The 26,450-nt window shown below is 41.5% G+C and overlaps 3 protein-coding genes across 3 annotated transcripts; 1 reads left to right on the top strand and 2 right to left on the bottom strand.

The window, feature by feature from the left end:
- Positions 1 to 1,453: 1,453 nt before the first annotated feature.
- On the bottom strand, positions 1,454 to 10,118 carry ppm1aa (protein phosphatase, Mg2+/Mn2+ dependent, 1Aa). Its single transcript, XM_079174346.1, has 6 exons — positions 9,782 to 10,118; positions 7,954 to 8,807; positions 7,742 to 7,859; positions 6,507 to 6,618; positions 6,357 to 6,414; positions 1,454 to 3,514 (listed from the first exon to the last, which is right to left on the bottom strand). The coding sequence occupies exons 2-6, from the start codon at positions 8,788 to 8,790 to the stop codon at positions 3,485 to 3,487; spliced, it is 1,155 nt and encodes a 384-aa protein (XP_079030472.1). The 5' UTR covers positions 8,791 to 8,807; positions 9,782 to 10,118; the 3' UTR covers positions 1,454 to 3,484.
- A 1,526-nt stretch (positions 10,119 to 11,644) lies between these two features.
- dhrs7 (dehydrogenase/reductase (SDR family) member 7) lies at positions 11,645 to 15,926 on the top strand. The gene is made up of 7 exons (XM_079174309.1): positions 11,645 to 11,846; positions 12,745 to 12,897; positions 13,019 to 13,125; positions 13,278 to 13,517; positions 13,743 to 13,865; positions 13,987 to 14,202; positions 15,577 to 15,926. The coding sequence occupies exons 1-7, from the start codon at positions 11,717 to 11,719 to the stop codon at positions 15,616 to 15,618; spliced, it is 1,011 nt and encodes a 336-aa protein (XP_079030435.1). The 5' UTR covers positions 11,645 to 11,716; the 3' UTR covers positions 15,619 to 15,926.
- Positions 15,927 to 16,176: 250 nt separating this feature from the next.
- Positions 16,177 to 24,233, bottom strand: pcnx4 (pecanex 4; the record flags this gene model as incomplete). The annotated part of the gene is given in 11 exon segments (XM_079175096.1): positions 16,177 to 17,026; positions 17,194 to 17,380; positions 17,490 to 18,595; positions 18,675 to 18,778; positions 20,717 to 21,077; positions 21,754 to 21,876; positions 22,111 to 22,211; positions 22,332 to 22,870; positions 23,197 to 23,376; positions 23,486 to 24,195; positions 24,198 to 24,233. Coding segments are annotated over 11 exon segments (3,699 nt in total). The 3' UTR covers positions 16,177 to 16,774.
- Positions 24,234 to 26,450: the final 2,217 nt, after the last annotated feature.

A 26,450-nucleotide genomic window follows, 5' to 3' on the forward strand; every position in this document is an offset into this window, starting at 1 on the left:
TACAGCAATTTTGAATATTAAAAAGCTAATTTTTAGATTTTTCATTCTGTGGCTTGTTATAGAAATGGGGCATTAACCAGCTTCATGTAGGAGCCACATCCTGAATTGTAAATCTCTAGGGCAACGCAGGACAGTCAAGGGAAGTGGGGATATATCGATGGCCTCAAAAGGCAAAGAAATAGTTTGTTCCTTATTAAAGCGCAAAGAAAAATTGCATGAAATGTTGCTTTAAGAGTCAACACCTCCCAGGTTTGCAATTAGCAGCTTGGTGCTGAAAACTGTTTGAGACATTTAGTGCACGCACTAAACATAATACAAGCAAAATAAAACTGCTCATCCAAGTAAAAAAAGGCATTTTCATTCACATTACATTGTTTCCTCAAACATACTGAATAAACTGCTTTGAAGAGTTTTCATTTGACATGTGAGCACAGTATGTAATGGTGATAGAATATAAAACTGTAATTTTAAACCAAAAGAAGTGAATTAAACATTTTTACTGTTTTTTTTTTGTTGCATTTTAATTTTGTTTTTTTTATGTGGGGGAATATTCAAGTAAAACCCCATTTTTATGCCAACACACACACACACAAAGAAATCTGCTGAATTATGACTGTTATTATTCGTGCCGTTTGTCGGGTGACTGTTTAAAGGTACCCTGCGGAGTTTCTCCTGTAAACACAGTTAGGCCTACATTCAACATTTCTTCCCAAAATGCAATGCGTCTCTAAGGCCGAACAAACATGTTCAACGCTTCTCCAAACATCACAGAAGATTTTCAAAGGCTCTTTTCTGTTTTAAAGCCTGAACTTTCTACGTTGGCTTGCTTGCGGTCTTATTGTCGTTCATGGCTCTTTACCATGACACCTACTGTTGATATAAACATGTCTGCCTCCTGCAGTCATGTTTACCCTCGTCGCCATGCTAGTAGAGGGAGGACCCACACATTAAACATTAATCTACAGCACGACCAGTGTTTAAACGCTCCACAGAGTACCTTTAATAGCTGGAAATCTTAAAGTCAACATCATTCTCCAACATGTTTACCATCTTTTACAGAGTTACAGCTCTGTACTCCTTTATACTCTTACTTCTTGTGATATAGACATCCCACTTTTTGGAGTGTCTTTGGTCTTTTTGCCACAAGAGCATATTAGAAAGCAGCAAATTTAAGGTTAAAGTCTGTGTTTTTGTAATGGTTTGATAATTTGCAACCACCAGAAACCTAAATGCGCTGAAATAGTTAGGATTGTCATTTCTATAAATGAAGAGTTACAAATGTTGTACATTATTATTGTGTATTTTGTTAATGAAACAGTTCAAACCCTAAGTGTTGATTAGAGGGACACTGACGTGATTAAGGGGAACGTTTTGTTTGCCAAAACACACAAATATTAAACTAACCACCCCAACACAAACCACCATCACATTTTGTCCATGGCAAAAAACTAACTCAAGCGACATGATTTATTCCTTGAAAGTTTAAGTCAAAAATATATACATACATTAATTTCCAACAATGCAATTTTAGACAAAAAAAAAAAAAATGGCAGAAAATAAATCTGAAATAAAACCATTTCTCTTCAAGAAATATATCTACTGCGTGTGTGTTAAATACAGATTTAGTTCGGGAGTATTCATCTTTAAAAGGGGGGAAATTCACTAAAAGAATAAAGAAACAACCCACAGGTCATACACTAGAGCAGCAAACTGTATTGTGCTGTGGCTTGTGGTGCTGTGGGGGGGGGGATAAAAAGGTGCTATACAACCATGAGAACTCATTGCAGCTAGCAGATTTGTTCTTGGTTTGAATGTCCAGTTGAAGACCACGTGAAGAATAAAAATAGCCGTGTGAGTGTTAGAGTCAATATCTTGTAAGTTGTGTCCTATGCTCAGACTGGTAACGGGTGATCTTCTGTAAAATAGTCAGTGATTAAACTGTTCACATCAGTCACATTACCAGATGTTAAAAAGGTAGAAGCTAAAAATCTATCTGTACCACAAAAAAATGGATTCTCATGAAAAAGAAACTTGGCATAGGCTGTCATAAAGCTGAAACAAGTGATTATAAATCATATGGCACCCACAGTGGGCACTGGTAACAACACATGTTTAGAAACTGATACTTAAATATGACACAATCGACGTGTAAACTAGTCTAGACGTGACTAGATTCGATGCATTGTACACCATGGGTTAACTGAACTACTTGTGTCATCTCAGGTTACTGTATAGTTCTGATATATAGCTTGAAGTTGTTCAAACAGCATAACAGCATGTAAACTCTGTTATCCAAAGCTTTTTGGAATAAGAAGTAGTGAAAGCTTATGTTGGGCTGATATGGAACACTGGCTGAAAACAGGTCAGACAATGGGGGAAGCATTTGGGAGAGCAGTTCCCTTAAACTCCAGGCTGGTCTGTTTGTCTGAACCACCAGAGCTAATTTAAGTTAGAGTTGCACACACAGATCTGCCTTTACACGGACACACGTGTGCACATACATAGACACGAGCACGAGCACCCACTCACGCGATCAGTATCTATTTGCACAGACACGCGTGTTGACAGGGTCTTTTTTTTTTTCATCAAATGACTCGAAGAAATGAACAAAAACAAAAAGAGATTATTTGTCACTTCAAACTTCCAAAATGACTGAGAAACACTTTGCAATTATTATTTGAGCATGTAGAGAAAACCACTTACAAAAATAAAATACAATAAAAAAAAAAAAAAAAGCACAGGGAAAAAAATAATTAGGATTTAAATGGTTTGATATAGAGAGCTTACTGTGCTGTCAACTATACAATTTACCCGTTTTTTTTTTTTAAAGGAGCATAGACTAACTAAAAAAAATAAAATAAAAGGTAAAGTATAAGCGCAGAGACATTGTGCCTGGAGGACAAGCAGTAATATTCACTGAATAGACTTTTGTTACAATTCCAGAAGAGCAGGAAAAGGCAGATAGTGCATAAAAGATTCTCTTTTTCATTTCTTTCATTTTTTAACTTAAAATCAAGCTGCATTAAATACAGGCTGTTTGTACAGGACAATTGCACTTCACAAAAACAGAAATATACAAACACACACAAGGAAATGTGAATCAAATTAATTACAGCAAAAGAAAAAAGAAATCTTACTACTTAAGCCGACTATTTAACAAAAAAGAAAGAAAACCTTGGGGACTCAATTGTTATGGATTACTTTAGAGGAGAGTATTAAAGTGGGTGAACATAAAAAGGGGGAGACAAGAGGGTGGGGATCCTGAACTCCAGAGTGGACTGGTGCTGCACTATTCCAGGTTTGTGTGCATGCAACTCCTCTTCTTCCTCCTTCTCCTCCTCCTCCTCCTCTTCCCATGAAATTCCCTTCTTAGAAACCAAAAGCTCAGAGTAACGGAGAGACAGACTGCTGAGCTGAGCTGCTGTGGGTCTTGAGAGGATGGTGGTTTGTAAACTCTATGCTGTGTTAGTGGTCGGAGGTTGTGTTACCACATGTCGTCTGTGGACGCGGAGTCCTTGATAAGAGAGGAGAGGAAGGAAAAACCCTTCAGACTGGCTCTACACCCATGATATCTATCAAGAGCTGGACAGGTTTAAGCATGTAGGACACAAACTGAAACTCATCCAGGACTGGATTCTTGGATGTCTACACCATTATTTCTACGGTAAATCATTTTACAGATGATCTGGAGATGACGTGTCATTTGCCACGGGTTATGGATATCACGAAGAAAACTACAACACAAATGAATCTGTGAGGGAATAAGTGTTTTCTGAAGTTGTAACATCCTCTCTAGAAAAAAAAGATGTATCCGATCATATCTACGTAATCTTTTGGAACCAGTATTTGGAGCAAGTAGCTTTAGAAAAATAAAGTGTGCCAGATTTAGCAGACTACATATGTTATTTGTGGGTGGTCCAATCAGTGGTCTCTATGAAGGCCGATCAGAAGAGGCAGGTTTCGGATCGGCCTTGGTGTCAGCAGATCCCCACTACCAATACCAAAGGACTTGGATATTGGTAGTTGGGAAAGCAAAAACCTGATATGGACATCCGTTATGTCTACGCATGCAGTGACATTACCTAACTACCAGGACTTATCTGTCTGAAACTAACCAACCTACCGATTCAGAATGCCACCACACTTTAAGTTAAGGTCTACAAGCAAAGCAAACAAATAGGTTATAAACTAATTTAAGGAACAGTTAAAAAATAACAACAGAATTGTAACTTGCACAATTCTGCCAAACAATCTATAAGCTGTATTGTTTGTGTGTTATTGTTACTATTTTACCAAATACTTGTTGTTAAAATCTTTTCGTCTCTTAAACTGCCTTGATTTTTATGGAAACAAATTGTCAATATTATTAATGAGTCCTTCTGACAACTGTTTTCTTATAATACAAACAAATGTGTAACTGCTTGATGGAGATGATTAGAAAGTTTTGTTAAAAAGCAGGACGACGTTAAAGCAGTAAGGGACGTCTCGATTACTTCCCCCATTTAGAATGTGTATATATATATATATATATATATATGTGTATATTATATATATATATATATATATATATATTATAGTTGTAGTAGTTTGTGATCGGTTATTGTCACCTCTTTGTTGTGTACCACAACTTTATATAAAAAAGGGACAACAGGTCATCGGAATTGAAGGACACATTACTGGAAGTGTCTGTAGTGTAAATGGGATTATGTTGCCATTACCCTCACTAGAAATAACGCAAAAATACCTACTACAGAATCCCCAAGGTTGGTAACAGAAAGACAAAAGTATTGGGCTGACCTATTGACAAATACCACTGTGTGCCGTCATGGTGTTCATGACTACATCTTGCATCCTTTCTTATAAAAAGGACTTTCGTAACATGGCGTGCTTCTACACAATACTGACTTACTGACAAAGACCCAGTTAACAAACCACTTCAAATTTCCCTGACTCATGTGATGAATTACACTGACTCGATGACCTTTTCTGAATTGTGTGGCGCTCCACGAGTATATAATGGGCTATTAGGATTCCTTGTCACAAATGTACCTCTGTGTTTATAAGGGTTCACGTCTCACATACTCTGCATAACATCACCTGTTAATGTGAAGGTCTTGTCTGAAGAATTAAGAGCAAGAATGAGCTGGATGGATACATCCAACCCGAGCAACAGTTGGAAGGGATGACGAGAGACGTCACTTGAGGATTTACATTATTGTTTTAACAATGGGCGGCATGACATAATGTCTGTGGACATAATGTTTGACGTGCCATCGAGCTTCTATACCGACAATGAATCCTAGAAAAACTGAAAGTGCAAATGCCGCCAAAGGTGGTTCAAATAACTACTCACTCAAAAGGTTGAATATAGTTACAAATACTGTATATGATTTCTGTGCGTCACTTTGAATATGTTTGCAAATATTTCCATTAACTGTACTTTCTCCATGGAGCGCTTTGTGTCAGTTTAGGCCATTATGTATTCAGGCCGCACCACATCATACAGAGGAAGCCAAGGGGCCCGACGGCTTTCTGAAGGAACCCTTATTTACAAAAAATAACTCAATGTGTGAAAGTAATTTCAAAAGTCCAGCTTTATACAAACAAAAAACACAAACAAAAGTGCCAATTTTCCCTGTCAAGGACAAGATGACGTGCACAACTCAAATGCAGCTGACCCAGGGAGCGTTTCTGATGAAAGCTCATTATATCGGAGTGGACGAGGGCAACGGCTTTGTGGTCCGTTTGTATACAAAAGGAACGATGAGCAATGTTTTGTTTTTTAAATCAGTATGTGAGAGAGTGCAGGTTTGTATTCCAGCCACACAAATACCAGACAATTTCACTTATTAGCTCTCCCCTCTTTGATTTAAAGAGCATCATTATGGAAATCAGCTCATGTTTTATGAAACTGAGCCTTTTTGGCATTGGACCCGCAATGCAATAGTGGTCTTTTGTCAAAATTAAACCAAGTTATGTTTAACTAGGACTATTGAAGGGAAAGAATCAGACACTTTTCTGCTGGCATCAGCCATACAGAAAAGTGTAGTATTAGAACAATATAACGGTGCTTTTATCAACTTTCTGTTTTTCAGATTCACTTAAACTAGACGGAAGGCAAAGAGACGTCGTAGAGTCACTACGTCATCGCTGAGCCAGTCAGTAACGTCACTTTCTCTGACTGCATTTTGAGTAAATCAGACTTGGCAACAAGCCTATTTTCTAGTTCTTCTTGTTGAATACTAATGACAGGAATAGATTGTTTTAAATCTGCTGGTCACACGTCAAAAGGCATGCATGTACCAATCCAAGCACACGTACAGGGAGTTAAAAAGACAAGTTGTTGGCATACTTACTGTGTCATCACTTCGGTAGGGGTTGAGTTTGTTGTACACTGCTTCAATAACACTTCGTCTAAAGGGAAGAAAAAGTAACAAATATAAATTATAATAAATAATATTAAACTGACACTGTCCGAAACAAAAACTTGCACAAAGCGCACTCACTTGCTTGCCAGCTCTCCTCCGGGAGGGAGGTTAGGGATGCTCTCAGATGCTAACGTTCGCATAACATGGACCAAATCCGGGACACCTTCATCCCCCTGCTTCTTAATAATCTCTGTTGGAAAACAAAATTATATTTGGATCACGAAAATACAAGTGTTTCTAAAAAAAAAAGATAGATATGTGCAATTATTATCATTCTCTGGATATACAACATCTGTAGTACATAGAGTACATGTATGTCAATCATCTGAATCTAGGGTCTATAGAGGCTCCCTCACCTTGTGATAGAAAGTATAAAGGTTCAGTAATGTAAAACTTAAAAGGGAGTGGTAACAGTTTTTAGACCTATGGCCAACTACTGTTCCCAGAGGAGACAATAATTAACCAGAAATGTTTTATAGACGACCTCTTTTCGAGGTTGTCAAGTCTACATTGAACAACATGTGTTAAAATGAATCCCCAGATAAAATGGCCTCCAATTTGAAAATACGTCTCATTCTTTCAAAGACACTTGACATTAACATGTAATTGACTGTGTTTGATATTGTAAATGGCTGACTTAAGATCTGTGCTCAAAAAGTTAAATTGATGACAAATAAATGATACATTTCATTTAACAAAATGAGCCAAAGTTGTCAACAGTGTCGGGGGTTCCTAGCTTCTTCTCAGCCGACACTTCCAGTGAATGTCAGGTAATGTTTTCCTTAAAAGAACCGGCCGAGAACTAGAAGCTATGCCAGTGGCCCTCTAACTGTAGAGACTGAATGTGAAGTCTTTAAGTTGGTGTTTCAAACTTCCAGCATGTCTATAATCTAAAGAAGAACACTGTAAACGTGTCTGTGTATTAAGGATAAACCTGAGATATTAAAAGTGCATTGGACATTTAAGAACCACAAGCGGTTATGTATAATCAAGCAGATTACATTTATTATACTCAGTCTAGTGTTTGCTCCCTGAGCATAAGGGAATCAAAAGAAAACAACTGCTTTGAGACAGGCTTTTGGGTGTTTCTCTGGCTCTAGACACAGCTGTGACAGATAACACATATAACATCTTCCCATCATCCTAAATGTTAATAAGGCTAACATTTTAAAACATGATGTAAAAAAGACAAACATGGAATTTACCCTGAATAAGGAAAATAATCCTAACACCAAAAGTAAAATGGATGTGATGTCAATATCCCAGGTTCTATTGTGGTCCACTAAACCCAAAATGTGATTTTTCGCTCCTACCTTCTACTCTGCCCTCCAGATATTTATCCAGCTCCGCCTCCCGTTTCACTGCTTCTGGAGATACCTTTGGTGCCCCGGGAAAGCAGATTAACACAACACTCATATTGTCTCGGCTTCCCTGTGAAAAAAATAAAGAAACACAGAGGTCATATAAATAAACCATTACAGACAAGTGTGTAACAATATAGGTAGGTTTTGTGGAAATGCCATACCTTGTACAAGCAGGTGTCAACAATTTCATTGCTGACTCTTTCAAGATCATCGGTCACCTCTAGCCTTGACCTGACAAAGTCACACAGTTCCTCATTGGCCATGACATCCCAGATGCCATCACAGGCTAGTATAATGAACTCATCTTCGCCCTCGCATCTCTCTATTGCATACACTTCGGGCTCCGGGGACACAAGCTGCTCTGTCGGACCTTTTCCATGCACACACTTGTAGTCGAAGTCTCCCAAGGCCCGAGATACAGCTAGAGACCCATTGACTCGCTGGATCATGACTGAGCCACCGGCATTCTGGATCCTTTCCTTCTCCAAAGGGTTGCTGGGTTTGTGATCCTGCGTGAAGAAGTGCACAGCTCCGCCCCGGCTGAGGATTCCCCGTGAGTCGCCACAGTTGATAAAGTAGGTATGGCTCGGAGCAATCATCACTCCCACTGCAGTGGAACCACTGCGGTCCACACCATGCTTTTTCTCGGAGATGGTTCGCATGTGTTCATCAATCTGCAGAAATCCCGTGCGGATCCCAATCTTCACGCTTTCTACGGAGGGGTCCTCCTGCAAAGCACTCTGGAAGTCTGAGTTGCTGGTGATGTGCTCCAGCAGGTGCTCACAGCAGTACTTGGCCACCTGAGAGCCAGCATGCCCGTCATAAACAGCAAAGAATGACCAGGGGTCGAGACCATGAGGCAGACCAATAATTGCTGTGTGTGCATCTTCCATCTCTACTCGCCAACCCTGCATGCTACTCAGCCCATACTTCAGGTCGTTGCCCTCACCACGGGAATTGTATTTTTCCATCTTTGGTTTGTCCAGAAATGCACCCATCGTGTCTCTCTTAACACCTGTAGCACAAGTGAAAAGAAAAGCATCTATTTACAAGCTATGACAGAAATGTAGTGTTTACTAATGCAGCCAATAATTTAAGGACTTTGTGGCAATATTCAGTTTCTGATCAAAGTACAATGGTATATTTTTATAGTAAATAAACTAAAAATACATACTGGATATCTAGTGCTAAACGGAAAAACACAATGTTTTTTTATCAATGGGATTAAAAGAAATAGCACATATTCCATTCATAAGTGGCACAAAATTAGCATATTGGAGCTGGGTTTAGGTCCCCTGCCCTTATCTAAAAATAGTAAAACCGTGTAAACATTTTGGCTACTTATTAGGAGCCCTGCTGATGTGGATAAGATTGAAACGCCCTTCAACCCCTGCCTGATCAAGCGTAACATTGAATGTAGTTAGTGTAACGCAATGCAAGTTATTTAATTATACTTTGAATAACATTACAACGCTAGGCACCATCTATGTGACCTTCGCAGTGCCTAACACTTCACCAAACTAGCTACTCGGGTTAATATTAGTTAAAGCTATCGTTACATGCCTGCAGAGCGAACGCCAGCTAACCGACAGACCAGTTACTCGATAACCACCACAAAACAATGTCTGGAGATCTGGCAAATCAAACATTAACGCTAACGTTGTGATACGCCTATTTACAACATGGACCTGCTCAGCAAGATAGCCTTTGCTATTAGGTTAGATCAACGGACAATGTTAACGTTAGCTCTGTAGCATGCCCAAAAATACAACCCAGATAAACAAACAACATTGCCTAGTTGTGGGCCTTGACCCTTGTCCCCGACAGCTAACTTTGACAGGCCTCCCTCTGCCATGGTTTGCTAACATTGTCTAAAGGCAAGGAAAGCCCTCGGCCTTGCTAACGTATCATCGCTAGCATTACATGCTAAAATAGCTAGGGTAGCTAAACTACACTTGCTGGTTTAAAAGTAAACACTTTATGACTTACCAAATATCCGAAATACCAGTTGACAGCAACGGAAACTGCGAAGGTGACAAGGACCGAACAGCCTCAGTTCACACCAGAGAGGGTACACCGACGAAACTAGGGGGTCTGCGACGGTTTAGCTAGGCTAGCTAGCGAGTTAGCTAGCAATGAGCAGTCGTCACTCGAGACTCATATAAATTGTGGAAGTGCGGAGGTCCCTCTTTGCGTGCGCCCGTGATGCATTACATTATCTCAGCTGGCGATCTTAAGTATATTTTCACAGCTTTTCTTGGGAATATATGGGCCGGAGATTTGTGTGGTCAAGCCAGGGGGAAGCTGAAACGTCCGTCCCAGCCTCTCCACTAGACAGCTTGACAGCTTGCTAGCTAACGTTAGCTTCTGAGGAGCACGGAGCGAGCCCCCAGGAACAGCGCTGCGCTGTGATGCGATTCTGGCCTAGTGGCTGCTCTGGGTAATTACAACTTCCGGGATCATCACGTGACGCACTCTGGGCCATTTTTCCCATACACAATCATTGGAAAGGGACCAGCTGTAAAATGGCGAATACATTTTCCTACATTTTTATGAACGTCACAATGCCCCCCGAAAATGACTCTTACATTTTTCGAATTTTATCTATACAGTCGAATAAAGTCTAGAAGAGCTACGTGATTAAATTATTTAATTCCATCCGTGTGTACGGGGAACCAACAGGAAGTCAGCCGACCATAGAATGATGGTTTTATTATACATCCATGGACTTAACTCGCACAGTGAGCAACTTAGAATCAATGGGGCGCAATCGTTGACTGTGGTATGCAGTTATTGTCAATGCATCTATGGCACAGTTCTTATGAGAAAGGTCCCGGATGTTGCAGGTTGCGTCCTCGAAAAAATGACATCATCTCTGTAGAGTTGTGGCTGCTCAGACTGGAACACAGGAGGCATGTAGCCAATGAAAAATAGCCTCCCAAATTTGATATTTGGCTTGAATTTGTACACTGGGTGGTTTTAAAGGACGCATGAATTCAATCGTACATTTGTCACATAAATGTAATATGCGTATGACAGTATTGAGCAGTTTCATATATTTTGTAGTATGAGGACAAGTCCTTAGTGTGGTAGCTGCTGAAAAGCAATGTCATGAATGAATGTTCTGAATTTGATAATGATTCTGTAAGCCAAATGCATGCATCAATAGAGACAAAAAGAATGGCCTGTTTCAACAAATGCACAATACAGGAGTCTATATACGTGATAATAGGAAACACTCTTGTCAACTGATATTGAATATGAGACAACCGATACTTTACTGTTTAATGTCCAGATATTAGCCATATCATTTTGAAAATTCTGCTGTAGAACAATCTGTTCCTCTCTTAATAGAGCCCAGTGTCACGGTCACTCTTTTGAGCTTCTCCTGTTCAGTCTCTGTTGACCAGTATTGCAATATAAGAGGCCGTGGACATTTCTTTGCATCCCTTTTTTGGTTACATGACGCCTTGTGTATTGCACTGCTGCACATTTTAACATTGTGAGGGTGAGCTTGGCTTATTTTGAACAAAACTTTTTTTTATTTTTATTTTTATCTCTGTTCTGAAAGTGAATTGTGTTTTGTAACAGCAATCGCTTTTGGAGAACCAACACGTTTCTGTATAACACTGGTTGAAGTTTATTATTGCAAAGAAGCTGACATTCACCACAGTGAAAAAAAAGGGCGGCTTCTGCAACTCTAAGAGGGCAGGAAGAATGAAGAGTTAGAGGAAAATAATATGGGGCTTCCTTCACACGATGCATTTTCAGCCCAAAATTGACAAGTGCCCGTCTTTTATTCTGAAAATATTCAAAGGGAAGTGACGTCTATATCCGTTTGCTGCAGTTTTGTTGTGACCAATTAAACAGTAGGGCTACTTAACTTAAACCACAAGTCTAACGTAATTCATTCATTTTCAACAAATGGACTGCTGCATAGCATCTGCACTGTGGTGTTTTATACCACTTTATTTACTTATTCACTTCCTGTGTTTTATTTTCGCGGATGCAGACTTCACTCTGCTTTGGGCAGGTCTGTTCGGACACCGGCCAGGTGAGTTAATGACACCTGACTTCACGTGTCTTCTTGAGCCCCGTTTGTTATTCACAAACAAATGCATCCGTCTGATAATACGATGGGGACCGTCAGTGTCTATGTTTTATTCCCCGATAAACTTGAGGTCAATGAGGTTAAACAATAACCAGCTAACGTTTCACGTTTCACCCATGATGCTTATCTGAGCTGTTCACAGGTCAAACTCTACATGTTATCTGTAGTGAATCTGGGGATGATTTACACACGTTTTCCTATGAAGGACCAGTGGTGGAATAGGGATTCAGATATTTGACATAAGAAGAAGTAGCAGTAAAAGTAAATTTCACTTTCCACCATATTAAAGGACAAAACAGTCACAAAAAAAACCCTATATACATTTTAATTTTATGGCGTCCCTTGACTGTTTTTTGTTAAGTTGTATGACCTTTGCTTCCAGGGAGGTATTATAGCAAAAACATATTTGTTAAAGGGAAAAACAGGGCTCACACGATTTTGTAGAATAAACAAAATAGTTGATAGTTTCTCCACAAAGAATCACACCAAAACATCACGTTAAATCGTGTGTTAACCAGATACGTTTCTTCAAAATAAGTCAATCAGCATGAAGAAAAAGCATAATAAAATGACTAATAAACTAAAGAAATCTTGGGGGAGTGAGATCAAAACGATGATTAATCAGCTAAGAGGAGGCCTGGCTAGTAAAAAAAAAAAAGATATATTTTAATTTTTTTTTAAATTGTTGTGAAGGTCCCTGCGGAGACCAGAACCAGTAGTGGTGTAATTCACATTTAAAAATTAGAGGGGAAAAAAAAGTGCGAGGGTCATGTTGACATGGAGTAGTCTCAGCATAAGCCATGCAATGTTGACAGTTGTATTTTTTTTGTGTGTTAAACAGAGAATAAACTGAAAGGTTTGGTGGTTTGGGTCACTGGAGCCTCCAGTGGTATTGGAGAGGAGCTGGCCTACCAGCTAGCAAGGTGTGGGTCACGTCTCATCCTGTCTGCTCGACGTGAGGATGAGCTAAAGAGGGTGAAACGTTGCTGTTTAGGTGAGACAATACAAAACAACTATATAATTGAATAGTTTAGCGAAAAGAAAGCCTATTTCAAATTCATTTAGTCTTGCTCAGTTTTGACCAGATGAATATTTTCTGTAATTCTTTCCTCAAGAGTGCTCCGACCTTCAGGATGAAGATATTCGTGTTCTTCCACTTGATTTGTTGGAGAGGACATCGCATGAGGAAAAAGCAAAAGCCGCAATTCAGTACTTTGGACATGTAGGGCCGCTACAATTCCTCTTTTATAATACAATGTGGTTTCATCATTAGTTTAATTGCAATAAGAACATGTCACAAACTGTCATTCCCAGGTGGGAATGACAGTTCTATGACAGTCCTATTCTCTGCTTGTGTCCAATTTTCCTTCCCAGATTGATGTCCTAATTAACAATGGGGGCCGAAGCCAGCGCTCTCTGTGCTTGGAGACCAGCATTGATGTGTATCAGGCCTTGATGGAGCTCAACTTCATGGGTACAGTTTCCATCACCAAGCAGGTGCTGCCTCACATGACGCAGCGAGCCACAGGAAGCATTGTGACTGTCAGCAGTGTAGCCGGCCTCGCCGGGGCACCACTGTTAACAGGATACTCTGCCAGCAAACACGCTCTTCAGGTGAAGGGACCACAGCTACAGTAGTCACATAAGACTGTTTGTTTTCTCTGATTTCATTTCTCCGGTGTCAGACTGAATACTTTAGTTTCTTTTTTCAGGAATGTTGATTTTTATCACAGAGGAGCAGGTGTTTATTTATTTATTACTTCTATCTGTGAAATAAATACTTCTACATGTGAATAGCTGTTCGGTCCTGTTTGCTGATTGTTACTGTTTTGTCTACAGGGTTTCTTTAATTCTCTTAGGACCGAGCTGACTGACTTTCCAAACATACTCATCAGCACGGTGTGTCCCGGGCCTGTGCAATCGCAGATTGTCCAAAATGCCTTCACGGAGGAAGTGCACACGGTATTTGTTATAGAGCTGTTGATTTTGAACATAACAATCCTGTATTTTACCTGTATGTGATATGACACTAGCTATTTCAGTAGTAGGTTTTCAGTCACCTGTTTTCCTTCCTTTACCAAAGCCCATGGCTGCAGCGGGTGACCAGGGGCACAAGATGCCAACGAGTCGCTGTGTGCGCTTAATGCTGGTGGGAATTGCCAACGGTGTCAAGGAAATGTGGATTGCACAGCAGCCCTTCCTCCTGTTCTACTACACCTGGCAGTATACTCCCACATTTGCCTGGTTCATCACAAACGTGTTGGGCAGAAAAAGGGTGCAGAATTTCAAAGCTGGTCTGGTAGGTGTATAATCTAATTTTAGGAAATCTATGTGTACAAAGTCAATATGTTACATATTCAACCAACGCATTGGCTAGATGTCTCATCCGTGAGGTGTACCTAAATCAAATATCACAATGTCTACGTCTGTCTGGTAAATATGTAACTGGAGCTAGCCACAGATTACTTTAAGTAAAGACTGGAGCTAACGAGGCTCTGTCCAAAGGTAATAAGATAGGCCTACGAACAGCTGTAAAGTTTTACTTAACAGGTATTTTGTCCTGTACTACTTCTTTGGCTCTGAGCAGATGCCAGGCAACCTGGGGAGACTGCAGGAAGTTGATGGTCCAGCACATAGCGCCCCCCTAAAACAAATATACTAGTTTAACACTTACACCTATGGACAGAGCTAGGTTAGCTGTTTCCCTGTTTCCAGCTTTTGTGCTAAGCTAAGCCAGCGATACATTTCACATACAGACGTGAGTGGTTTCAACCTTCTCATCTGACTCTTGCAAGAAAGCAAATAAGCAGGTTTCCCAAAATGTTGAACCGTTCTTTTAAAAGTTGGATGGAGCTATGCTGGGAATTTTCTCGGTCACTAATTCATACTCACTGCCAATCAGCCAAAGGTTCACATAGACTAGGTTTGAGATTTGTTGAGCCAACATGAGTGGAAACACCTGTTTGGATGTACAGGTCCTTTTAAAAACATCCCCTGTACTACTGAAAAACTAATTTCCCATATTTAAAGATGTATGTAAAGCTGGCGAAATTCAGATAGAAAGGCTCATTTTAGTCCGAATGCACCAGAAAGCATTCACAAGGGATGAGACCAGTTTGTTGTTTCTGTATGTTTGACCTTGCTCCATTAGACCCAGGACCGGGGGATTTTCATTGTGTCAAAGGACTTAAAATACTTGAATAAAGTAGAATGTGGCAGACATTATGCAAAGCTGTGTCTTGACAGCTGGGGGGGGGGGGGACTCAGCCCAACTGACCTTGCTTGAGTCTAATAAGAAGAAGACGGTGGCCGGGGTATGACAGTGGGAATGACTACTTCCCCGTGGTTCTGACTGACTGATCAGTGTGCCTGTTGGAATCTGCTGGACAGTGACGGCTGAGGGCCATGAAGAAAGGTCATGTACAACTGGCCAGACGTTGGAGCGTCACATGCTTATACTTCAGTAAAAATGTACACAGTATTCCTAAACACTGGGGTTTAGGGAATGTCAGTCATGCATGGGACTAGGGTTGCAAAGGGAAGTTAAGCTGAGACGTTTTGGAAATGTTGCACAATTTCAATACAAAAATCCTACCGTTGCAAACACAACTAAAAATGTAGATCAAATGTACAGTAGTCAAACAGTGCTAACTGCCAGCCCTTTCTTTTGCAGGATGCAGACACTGCATACTTCACTAAGTCCAAGACCTCCTGAAAGTCACATCCTCAAGAGGAAACACATGAATTCCTGATGTTGGACCTGGAAAGTGATATGGGTCTTTGCCTTCATCTTGAAGAAAAACATTTAAAGACACGACTGCTTTGAAAGCTCAGCGCTTGACAGGGTCTAATAAAAATGAGTACATTTTTATTTCATTAGGCTTTCTTCTCAATAGTTGTAAATCCTATATTTTACCGTTTTTTTTTTTTTTGTAACAAGCATCTACAGGTTATGCGAACTTCTCTTTAAAAGCCTACATTAAATGTTATATGGGGGTTGTATATTGGATGTAACAAAGCACGAGCACCAACCTTTTGAATGCCTAATAAAATTGATTTGGGATACATTTTCTGCCCTGGCAAGTTTGTTTAGTGAAACATAACAAAACAGCTTCTGCCAAGCTATTTTATTATAAGTATACACAGTTAAACATATAAAAATCAACAATATGTACATAAGAATATGGACAAATTCATTTAATTCTAAATTGTAAACAAGTGAATTGTAAACAACACAATAGCACTAAACGACTTACACATACAGCAAGACTTACTCAAGGCACATCCTTGATATCTTAACAAAACATTAAAACTCATGTCCCGTTTTTTGGGGACATGAACCAAAACAAATTGCGAAATGTAAAAAGTACGATAAAACGAGGTATGCAGCAGGTGTCATCTAGAGGGGAGGAGGGGAAATGGATTCACTTCTTTTTAAGCACAAACATTAACAAACAAACCCCAAAAAACGACGTGTGCTTTGGTGGAAACCTATCAGGGAGTTTCTTCTTCTTTAATGTGCTGATCTAGGAGGTAGTCCACATTGTCAGTTAAAATCTGACATTTTGCAACTTGTACAAGAGTGCAGTGGTGATGCAACTGCTTCTTCCTCTGTGGTGCAGGAAATGAAGCACTAAAGAAGTCAAATGAATGTGAAAACTAAGTAGGTTCCCAACGGACATCAGTTTTCTGAACTCGAGGGAGTCAATGAAGCTAATTGATTGAACATTTCTCTTGACTTTGCTTCCACATGGATTTTATGATAACCATTGACTTTGGAAATGGACATTTTGCTGCGGTAGTACCGCCTGAAAAACATCCTCCTACCTCTCCAGAGTATGTTCAGCAGAAAGGGCAGAAGATGCCACAGGTCAGAGGCAGGGGAAGTGGAGGGGGGCTGAGGAGTAAATTGGGTATCCCAGAGGGGGATCAGCTGCCTGAACAGTTAGGTTCCTTAGCATGAAGGGGTGAGCCTGGATGCTGTAACGCTCCTCGTCGTCATTGGTAGCATACAGGAGCTCCCAGGAAAGGTTTGCCCACTGGCCTCGCACTCCCTCTCCATTCAGACGACCTACTTGGACCAGCTGCTCCTGCAGCGACAGGACTCGCCCTGTGTAGGTACCCTGTGGACAAGGACAGTCAATGATGCAAATTAAATACACAGACTTCACCGAGATTGGCTCTAAATTGCCATTTTAAATACCCTCCATTTTTTATTCCAATTACTGAATAAGATGTAGTTAAGGTATCAACAGTGTAGCTTAGACAGGATGTAAACAAGTGTGATTACCATAGCAAGGTCATGTCCTAGAGAGAACAGGAAGGGTTTCTCCTGAAGGACACTGTCGTGCCAGCCTTTCTCTGTCACCAGGCCAATGTACCAATCCCTTTCATATTCCTCCAAGGTGCTGAACAACTCCTCAGGGGACTCCATGGGCCCTAGACTTGCTTGATCAAACAGCAGCTTGAAACTGAACCTGATGGCAAACAGAGGCAGAATTCAATAAAATATTTTTTTTCTCTGACAAATAATTCTGAACCTGTGATCAGTTACCAAAACCTAGAGACTCTAACTGCCAATTTTACCTGAAAGCTCGAAGTGCAAGCTGGTAAAGTTCTTTACTTGAGGAGAGCCAGTCGAGTCCTTCCGTCCATGGTATGTCTCCACAATAGAGTCTGTAGACGTAACTGGGACTGGTGAAGGCAGACTCTGCTCCCAGTGAGATGAGACATGAAAGTGCAACCTGTGCATGCAGCTCTTTCAAAGCGTCATCCTCCTTCAGGGCTTTGGTCATGTCCTCTGAGGTCTCGCCCTGCACAGCAGGCCCAAACCGCCCCAAGGTGAACCGAAACCAGTCCTCAGGAAACAAAGACCTGAGCTGCAGCAAGCGGGATGGTAGCAACGGTGCAGTCCTCCACGCTGTTGGGAGGTTGAACACCTCCGACTGGGGGCAGTTGAAGTTCAGCTGAGGGAGAGAGCCGGGACTCTCTCTGAAGACCTCTGAAATCCGGCCTTTATCCACTGCTGGCATCCCGATGCCCAAACCCAGAGGCTGCAGTGGCTGCAGGGCAGAGAGAGCCATGTTTTCAAAAAGGCTGTCCATCTCCACAGAGCCTGGCAGAGAGGCCCCTGTCTGCAGCACTGCGTGTCCAGGCTGCGCCTCTGCGGTCACTAATGCCACTGTCCGCCTGGCTGGTTGAGGTCCAAATAAGTCGTCCTCATCTGACCAATCACCAAAGGAAGTCAAACTGGAGCTGTCCTGCCTGAACCGGAGAGAAGACACATTGGATTCCACCATGACAGCCTCAGCTGGCGGGTTACAGGTGGTCTGAGCCAACTGGGAAGACTGGGACTTCCTGCCTCCAACCCCTGGCCCTTCTTCATTGCTCCATAGAAATCCTTTATGCTTCTGCACACAGTATCGGAGGAGCAACCAGACCAGTGCTTTCAGAAAGTCATCCTGAAGTTTCCTCAAGTTGTCATGAGAGTCGATGATGCCAGAAAGCACATTTCGGGCATCAGAGTAGACTCGCACTGCAAGGGCAGCACAAGGGGTGAGGGCATTTCCCCAGTGCAGGTTAAAGCCCTGGGTGAAACCAAGCCGCTCGGGGCGCTCAAAAGCAGCCTCGAACACCTCATCCACCCTCCGTGCTTCCACTGTGTGGCAAGATGTCTCCTGCAGCTCCAGACCCTGTAACAAACCACATTGTACTATCATGTTGTAAATGACTGCAGTGATTCTTAAAAGACAAAACGGAAGGATTCAGTACCTTAATGTTGACTGTACAGTAGCCATAGCCTCTCTCCAAGATCATTATCCAAACCATACGGTCCTGAAAGCGCCCAAGAAAATGAGAGCCTGGGGATAAAGAACCTACAGATGGGGGAGAAAATCATGTCAGCCATCCATGCATCCAACATGTAAAGAGATACATCATGTAACACACACACACACACACACACACACACACACACACACACACACACACACACACACACACACACACACACACACACACACACACACACACACACACACACACACACACACACACACACACACACACACACGTAATGGTGCACATTCCTTTCATTTTGCATCAGCTGTGCGTCCCTCTGTTGACTATATGGATAACGTAGCTACTGGATGAGCTGCAGGGAGACATGTACCATCAGTTGTACAGGAAGTTCATGATACTGTTTTAACTGCGTGACTGCACAGAGATCTAAATATTACATCTTTTCTTAGCCTTAGTTTTCCATTAGTCTCTAAAAGTTCCCTCCTTTTATAGAAACGCTGGCAAAAGACTGACATTTATTTCGGCGAAGATGAACAGAAATGGCAAGGTGATGGAGGCTTTTGTTTGAAGACGACTAGCACTCGCTCAAGAATAATGTCAGGTCCCATGACGACATCTCAGAATAGTCCCAGTCGTACCTCATGATGGAAAGTGACAACCTGGGCAGACTCCTTCCCGCTCACTGCTCCACGGCCCCCAGTGTGAGCGAAGCAAGAGAACACTACAAACTGCCATCGCTAGACTGTGAGCATCCACCTAACAAGCGCTTATTCTGAATTATACATCACAGCTACAGCACCCCAAGCTCATAAAAAAAAAAAAAAAAAGATTGAGTGACGACATCACCTCAGCAGCTTCATTCCGTTTTGAAAAATCAATCCATAAATGATGATTCTCTACTACTTGCACCGTTTCTCCTGATCGAGCACAGAACAAACTCATAGCAGCAGCTCTGTTTGTCTTACGAGCATTACGCGGTTAATGGTGTGGAAAGATTTGAATGTAATGAATACAGATCAGAGCTATTTTCTTTTTTTGGGTCACTTCACAGGAAGCTCAACCGGATCATGCAAGTTTGCATTACTGCGAGCAATTCCAAAGAGCTGCTCCCAACAACATTCCTCTTACTATTAAACCATACGAGGTGATGGTTCAACGCTCGTTGATCTGCATACTGTTCCTACTTCACCCACAGAAAAGTTTAGCCACTGCTTATTATAGTTCAAGTTAAGGGGGGTCGCAATATAACGGCATAGTTATATTTAAAAAATGTAATATTGATATTATGTTAATAATACACGTGATAAAATAATTAATAATCCGCCGCCTCTTAAATGAGCTTTTGTAGAGTTATGGTTACAGACTCACCTCCCTACACTCGTATATTGAGTGTAATTCATTAGTCAAAAAAGAGACATAAACAATAAATAATGTTAAAGATGAATTATTGATAGAATTTTTTTTCCCCTAATTGTCTAAAGATTTTGTAATAATATTGTTGTCATAAATTAGGCCACGATAACCGTGCATTGATCATCTGATATTGTGACAGTTCCAGTACAAGTCAAAACACACTGTAGTGAAAACATTTTTATAATATTAACTTTAGAATATTGTAAAAAAAAAAACAATATAAAGTATTACAATTTTAATCTAATAAAAATGTATCCAATTGACAAGTTAACAAATTAAGAAAATATAAATTACAAATATTTTTATAATCAATTTTTAAAAATTTGTTATGTATTATTATTACCCCAAACTATTAACTGATGGGTAAAATATAGTTTTTAAGAATAAAAACAATTATTTGCAGCCATTATTTAGATCTGATTGTAATATATTTGAACGCTCTCAATGAACATTACAATAGAATATTGCAAATATAGATTTGCAGACCATCTAAATTCTAACATAGTGAACAATATTAACTCGTAACATTTGAGAAAGATTTTTATTTTTTTTTAAAAGAAGACACCATAGAAAGAAGATATAAAGGATAGACAACTAACCCAGTGACCCTCTTGCAAAGGCCGTCCTCAGAGCAGAGGCCAGACTTCCGCTCATCTGCTGGTAGAAGATTGAGTCCGGGCAGGGACAGGCGGTACCTACGGGGCCCGGCCAACTGCGCTGAGGCCTGGGGAACCCCACCAGGAAGATGGGCAGGGTGAAGAGGGGCAGCAGAGGGGCGGAGAGAAGGGCAGACAGGGTCACCACCGCCAGCACCAGTGGACATAGGGAGGCATTCAGAGCCAAGAGGGTTCCCGCCGACTGACGGCGCTGCTTCTTCTCTGTCCAAGATGTCACCAACACAGTCAGGGTGAACTTTAGCTTGGTGAGGAACTGGGTCAGTCTGTCAATCAGGAGGCCCACCTGGATTAGAGACACACATAAAGAGCACTGATCTACTGATCTTTTGTGTGCTTCATTTACTTTCTATTACTTTGTGTTTTTGCTATTTTAACTGCTGACCAAACCAAAAGTTTGGAAAAATGTCACTGCAATATTATGAATATGAAAACATTATGAAAACACTCAGCGGCAGCTTCATTAGGTATACCTGTAAAATCCAATGCAAACAAGTACAATAGCTCATTCACAAATTCTACATTTGCAAGGATAATAATGGGCCGTTTGAAAGGTATTTTAGCCATATGTTTAGTATTGAGGTGGTAGTTTGCTGTGGTGTTGAACTGGACTGTGTTATTATCAGCCACGACGTTGGTATTGCCTTCACCTTGTGAGTGTGTGTGTGTGTGTGTGTGTGTGTGTGTGTGTGTGTGTGTGTGTGTGTGTGTGTGTGTGTGTGTGTGTGTGTGTGTGTGTGTGTGTGTGTGTGTGTGTCTGTGTGTGTCTGTGTGTGTGTCTGTCTTCAGAGCAAAATGTGGCCTGGAGACACCCACTTTGCCAGGTGTTTATTTTTCTCACGATAGCGTTGCAACCACGCAAGATGCAGTCACAAAACTTTACAAATGTGTATGATCCGAGCAAGGGGGTCGAAGAGGCCATTGTGTGGTGGAAATAAGGGAAAAATGAGTGTTGACCTCACCAGAAGAAGCTGAACTCCAGTGCCCAGGTTGTCCCAGCCTAGCAGCATGTTGTTTCCAGCTGCAAGCCGCACCAAGACCACCACTACCATCTGCAGCAGAGCATCCTCTGAATTCTGCCACACCTGCACAGCAACAGAATGCAACCACTGTGCTGAGCATAAAAAAGAAAATTGTGCAAAAGGTACCAAGAAGACACGTTTTTGATTCTCATACTTTTCAGTGATTTTTTTTCCTGGTTACATTATCAATCTGCTTGTAGTCTGTTTAAAAAGAAGGTATTTACTGTCGCATATGTTTTCTGCATGTTCTGTTCATATCGCTACATAGATTCTGAGCAAGAGTGAGTGTGAGCATACCACTCGAAAGGCTCGTGTGAATCCCACACAGAGGGAAACCCTGTGGAGCAGATGCAGAGATTTGTCCATAGACAGGAAAGCAATCATTGCAAATGGAGACACTGTGAAGTGAAACACACAGTAATTGCAGGTCAAAAACACATTCAGATACAAAGCACTGTTCTTATCACAACTGAGATTGGACAACATCAGACTTAAAATACACATTATAACAAGCTCACCAAGATAAAGAAGGACTCTTCTGATTGCTGCAGCAATGTATAATCCTCTGTTCCTCTGCTTGAAAGTCTGCACATTGGACATGCCTTTAGGGTACAGGGGATTGAGGAACACCCCTCCAAAAACATAGGCCCCCTGGATTTCTCTGAGAGCCCAACAGCAACCGAAGAGTGCGAGGAGAAGGTAGCTGACAGGAGCCTGGGGTCCCATGACCCAGCTCTGGGACTGAGCTGAACCGAGGAAGTAATGCAACAGCCCTGCCTCTGCCATCGCCACCAAAAACAGGCTCAAATATAGCAGCAGCTCCCTGCAGCCCAGATTCCAGCCAAAGGAACTGGGAGGAGGAGGTGGCGACCCCCCTCTTCGTAATCCACGATCCCCAAAAGCTGCCCTGGGACCTCTGCAGAGTGCGCCAACCTGGCTGAGGTCCAGGCTCAGCAGAAATCCCGTAGAGATGGAGAAGAGAACCACACCCAGTGTTGACGGGATGAAGTAATTACACACAGCTATGCCAGCAGATATGCCAAACATCAACAGCAGCCTATGGGACAACGTACACACAATAGGTCAGTTGCCATTCCAATGGGACTATTAGAATCTGATGAGAAACTAGTTCCCCACATAACACATAATGTGAATGAACAAAAACTGTGTTTGGCTCAAACGTCTGCTGTAAAGGTACTGCTTTAAATCACGATATCCAAGTGTCAGGCACACAAAATGAAATGAGAGCTCAAAATTCACATTGAAATGATGACAAATAAACTTTATAGGGAACATGTGATCGAGCGCTACAATGTAATAGTACCACTACTTCAAACAACAAATAAATATGGATGATTATCGTCATGCTCTTTCAATACGTACCTGAGGTTGCTGGACATGGGCGAGCCTCCTAAGCCAAAAACAAGAGCCTGCTCCATGCCCCAGAGGAGCAGGGCATCAAGGGGAGGCAGTATACCTAGCGCCCACAGCAGCGGTAGGAAAAGGAACAGCACATGCAGAATCTGGCTTGCCAGCTGGAGCTCAGGGACCGGGCCTGAGAACCTAAATCAGAGCAAGGCATTGAGATGAATTATGGCAGCAGACATTTTAAAAAGTCATTCTGTAAAGAGGACAACTCAATTAATTAGAGAACTGTGTTGCTGTTGCTCACCTATCAGCCATGTCCACAGCAATGAAAATAAAAATGTAGAGGGGCCGTGTGAGTGGGGTGATCTCATAAGTGTCCTGTGCCTGGAAAGTGGCCGTCTCTGTGGCCGTATTTACAATGAGGGAATACTCAGCTATACACAGTGTCACCCAACTCAGGACAAAGACGACAAGGGATATGCCAATGCTGCCGTACAGAGCCGTCAGTCTGCCAAGGAACACGTACCATGTCCCAAAGCCACAGAGCACCCCAGCTAGCATTGTATGCAGCACCACATTGAGTCCAAAACGCTTTCCCGGGGCAATAAATTGAACCGTCTCTGGGCTGACGCAGTGGATGAATTCCACATCCTCTTCATCAACCAGGATGTTGGGCGCACCTAGTCTCTCCACGGTGCCACTCCTCTGAGCAGCATACAGTGCCAGGGCCTGGACACCCGCTGCAGCCCCGAACATAAGCATACCAGAGAGCACTGTGGCGTGGAGCTCCTGGAGCAGCTGCAGCTGGCAGAGCAGCGTACCAATGCCCCCAAAAAGCCATGGTGTCAAGAACAAGACTACCTGATTGACATAGACATATGGTGGGGCACAGTAGCCCAACTTGAAGCGTGGACCCCCCAACAACGTCTGGGGGAAGCGCTTCCAGAAGAACTCCTGCTTGTACTCATTAAGAAGGGGCACATCTGGCCCCATTCTGACCATTCCCAAAGGGGTGGCAGGTCATCTCCACACCGCTGAAGTAGGGGGTCCATTCATCGTCCCATGCAAAATGAAGCTGTCTGTAATGAAGCACATCTTCAGTTAGCAGGCAATGGAGACATAATCTTTAAATCAAACAAACCAGAGATGCCCCAATACGATGTATCATTGACATTGTCATACAAGAGGACCCTAGTCTGTGGCTCACATGTAGTAACGTTACACAAACTGCAGTTAAATAAGTATTAAATAATACAACTTTTAACTTTGATACTCTCAGTGAGTCAACTTATGTTGAATGTTTTCATTAGCACCTAATATTATTATGAGTCACCAATAAACGTGGATGTTTAAATAGCAAATTAATCGCGAACATCCTTCGGTTTCTGATGTTTAGCACAAAATAAAATATTGCACACAAACGCCAGAGCAACAGCTGCTGAGTTGCCATGAAAACATCCAACATAAGCAGCAGCCATGGATGCGCTAACGTGGGCCAACCTGCTCAAGCTAGTACCCGGACATTTAGAGTCATTGAACCAAACCAGGTAAATAGCTCACAGTAAATTAGTTTCTGCACCTCCCCGAGACTGTTCTAATATGTCTACGTTAGCTAGATATGTTGTTGTTGTTAGCTAGCGATGCCAGCAAGTCTTTTCAGCTTGACAAACCGTTAGCTTGCTAGCATTAACAGGTAAATAACAGCAGGTTGGAAACCTGGGCTGACACTGGTTTGAGACAAACTCACCGTTAAGAGCAGAAAAAAACAACTGCAGCCAAGCTTTGTGTAATATTTCACGATATAGGTAGAATTATGGGGAAATAGCCGGAAATCGCCGACAGTTACATTAGCAGCGAGCTAATCGCTTGAAAGCCAAGCAACATCGGCACAATACACAGACAGATTGTAACCATTAGGAGTGGAGTATGGGAGAGAGCGCGTCCCTTGATTGGTTGAAACTATTAAGCCCGGCCCATACATCACCTAACCCCGCCTCCTTCTCTGCACACATCATAACAAAAGAAAACAGTATTTATTAAGGTTAAGGTAAGGAAAAGCCATCAGCACATTCAAATAAATCACTAATGATTATGGGTCAGTGTTGATGATCTGCAAAACGAGGATGTGTCAGTACTAGCCCCTATTTGTATCTAAATGCGCACGCACCTGACACAGTCTGTATATGTTTTGCACATTTAGTTGTTCTCTGTATTTTAAACATTAACTCATTAAACAGCAGTTGCATGTTGGATGTTCAGTGAAACACAAAACACACACAATGCACAGAGTAGTATGCGCGCTCCGTTGCACACAATTGCCAACCAGATCACCATCCAGATGAGTTTACCAACATACCAAAAACATTCGTAACACACTGGATTATAACACTCAGATGGGATGCGTGTACCTGTGCATCCACGAGTGATCACTTGTGCATGGTGCGCGGTGTATAAAAAACGGACAAAAACTTTGGCACATAGCTGTCGCGGTTGCTGTTTCACAGGTGACACGGGATATATTTTTCATCAAGTCAAAGACTAATTTAAGAGGGAATAAGTGATGATTAATGACTATAGCCAACAACTGTCAATATCATTTGACAGTTCTATCAGCCTCAATTGTATCAGGGTACATTAGACTGTGATTGTCAGTTTTCGTCTGAGTGGGAATAACTTTCAACTCTACCAATCTATATTAGAAATTGTATTGTTTGAAAAATGCAGATACCCTCCTCAATAAATAACAAAGGATCCAACTTGCTTCCCACTGAACAATGAAAAGACCATCCCTCTTTGCAATAATAATTACATTAAATTAGGCATTAAGGGTTTGTTTATCCTCCATCTCCTAAATATATTCTTAACCTCTCTCTTGCCAGTGTCTTAAAATCCTGATTCTAATGCGCTTAGTTGACCCCAAAATCTGACATAGGATTAGAAATATTAATATTACATTCTAAATCCTTGTTATCATGTCCTTAATACAAAAAGAGCAAATCCTACAAGTATTTTATTATTTCAATATAATGAAAGTGTTTGTGGTCAAGTGTCTGCCTCTCCAAAATGTTTTAAATTTAAAGAGAAGGATGGCAAAAAGGAGGATCATAAAGCAATCAACAAAAAGCCAAAATATCAACACAAAGAAAGATAATAATCTGGAGCCAAGGAGATTACATTGTTGTTGTTATTCTTCACTGGGACTGGGGGGATAAGGTGAGCAGGACGTTTTGTTTCCTTGTCATCTTGAAAAAGCAATTTCTGCTCCGTGT

Source organism: Pholis gunnellus (genome assembly GCF_910591455.1).
Source record: "Pholis gunnellus genome assembly, chromosome: 15".
Lineage (NCBI taxonomy): Eukaryota > Metazoa > Chordata > Actinopteri > Perciformes > Pholidae > Pholis > Pholis gunnellus.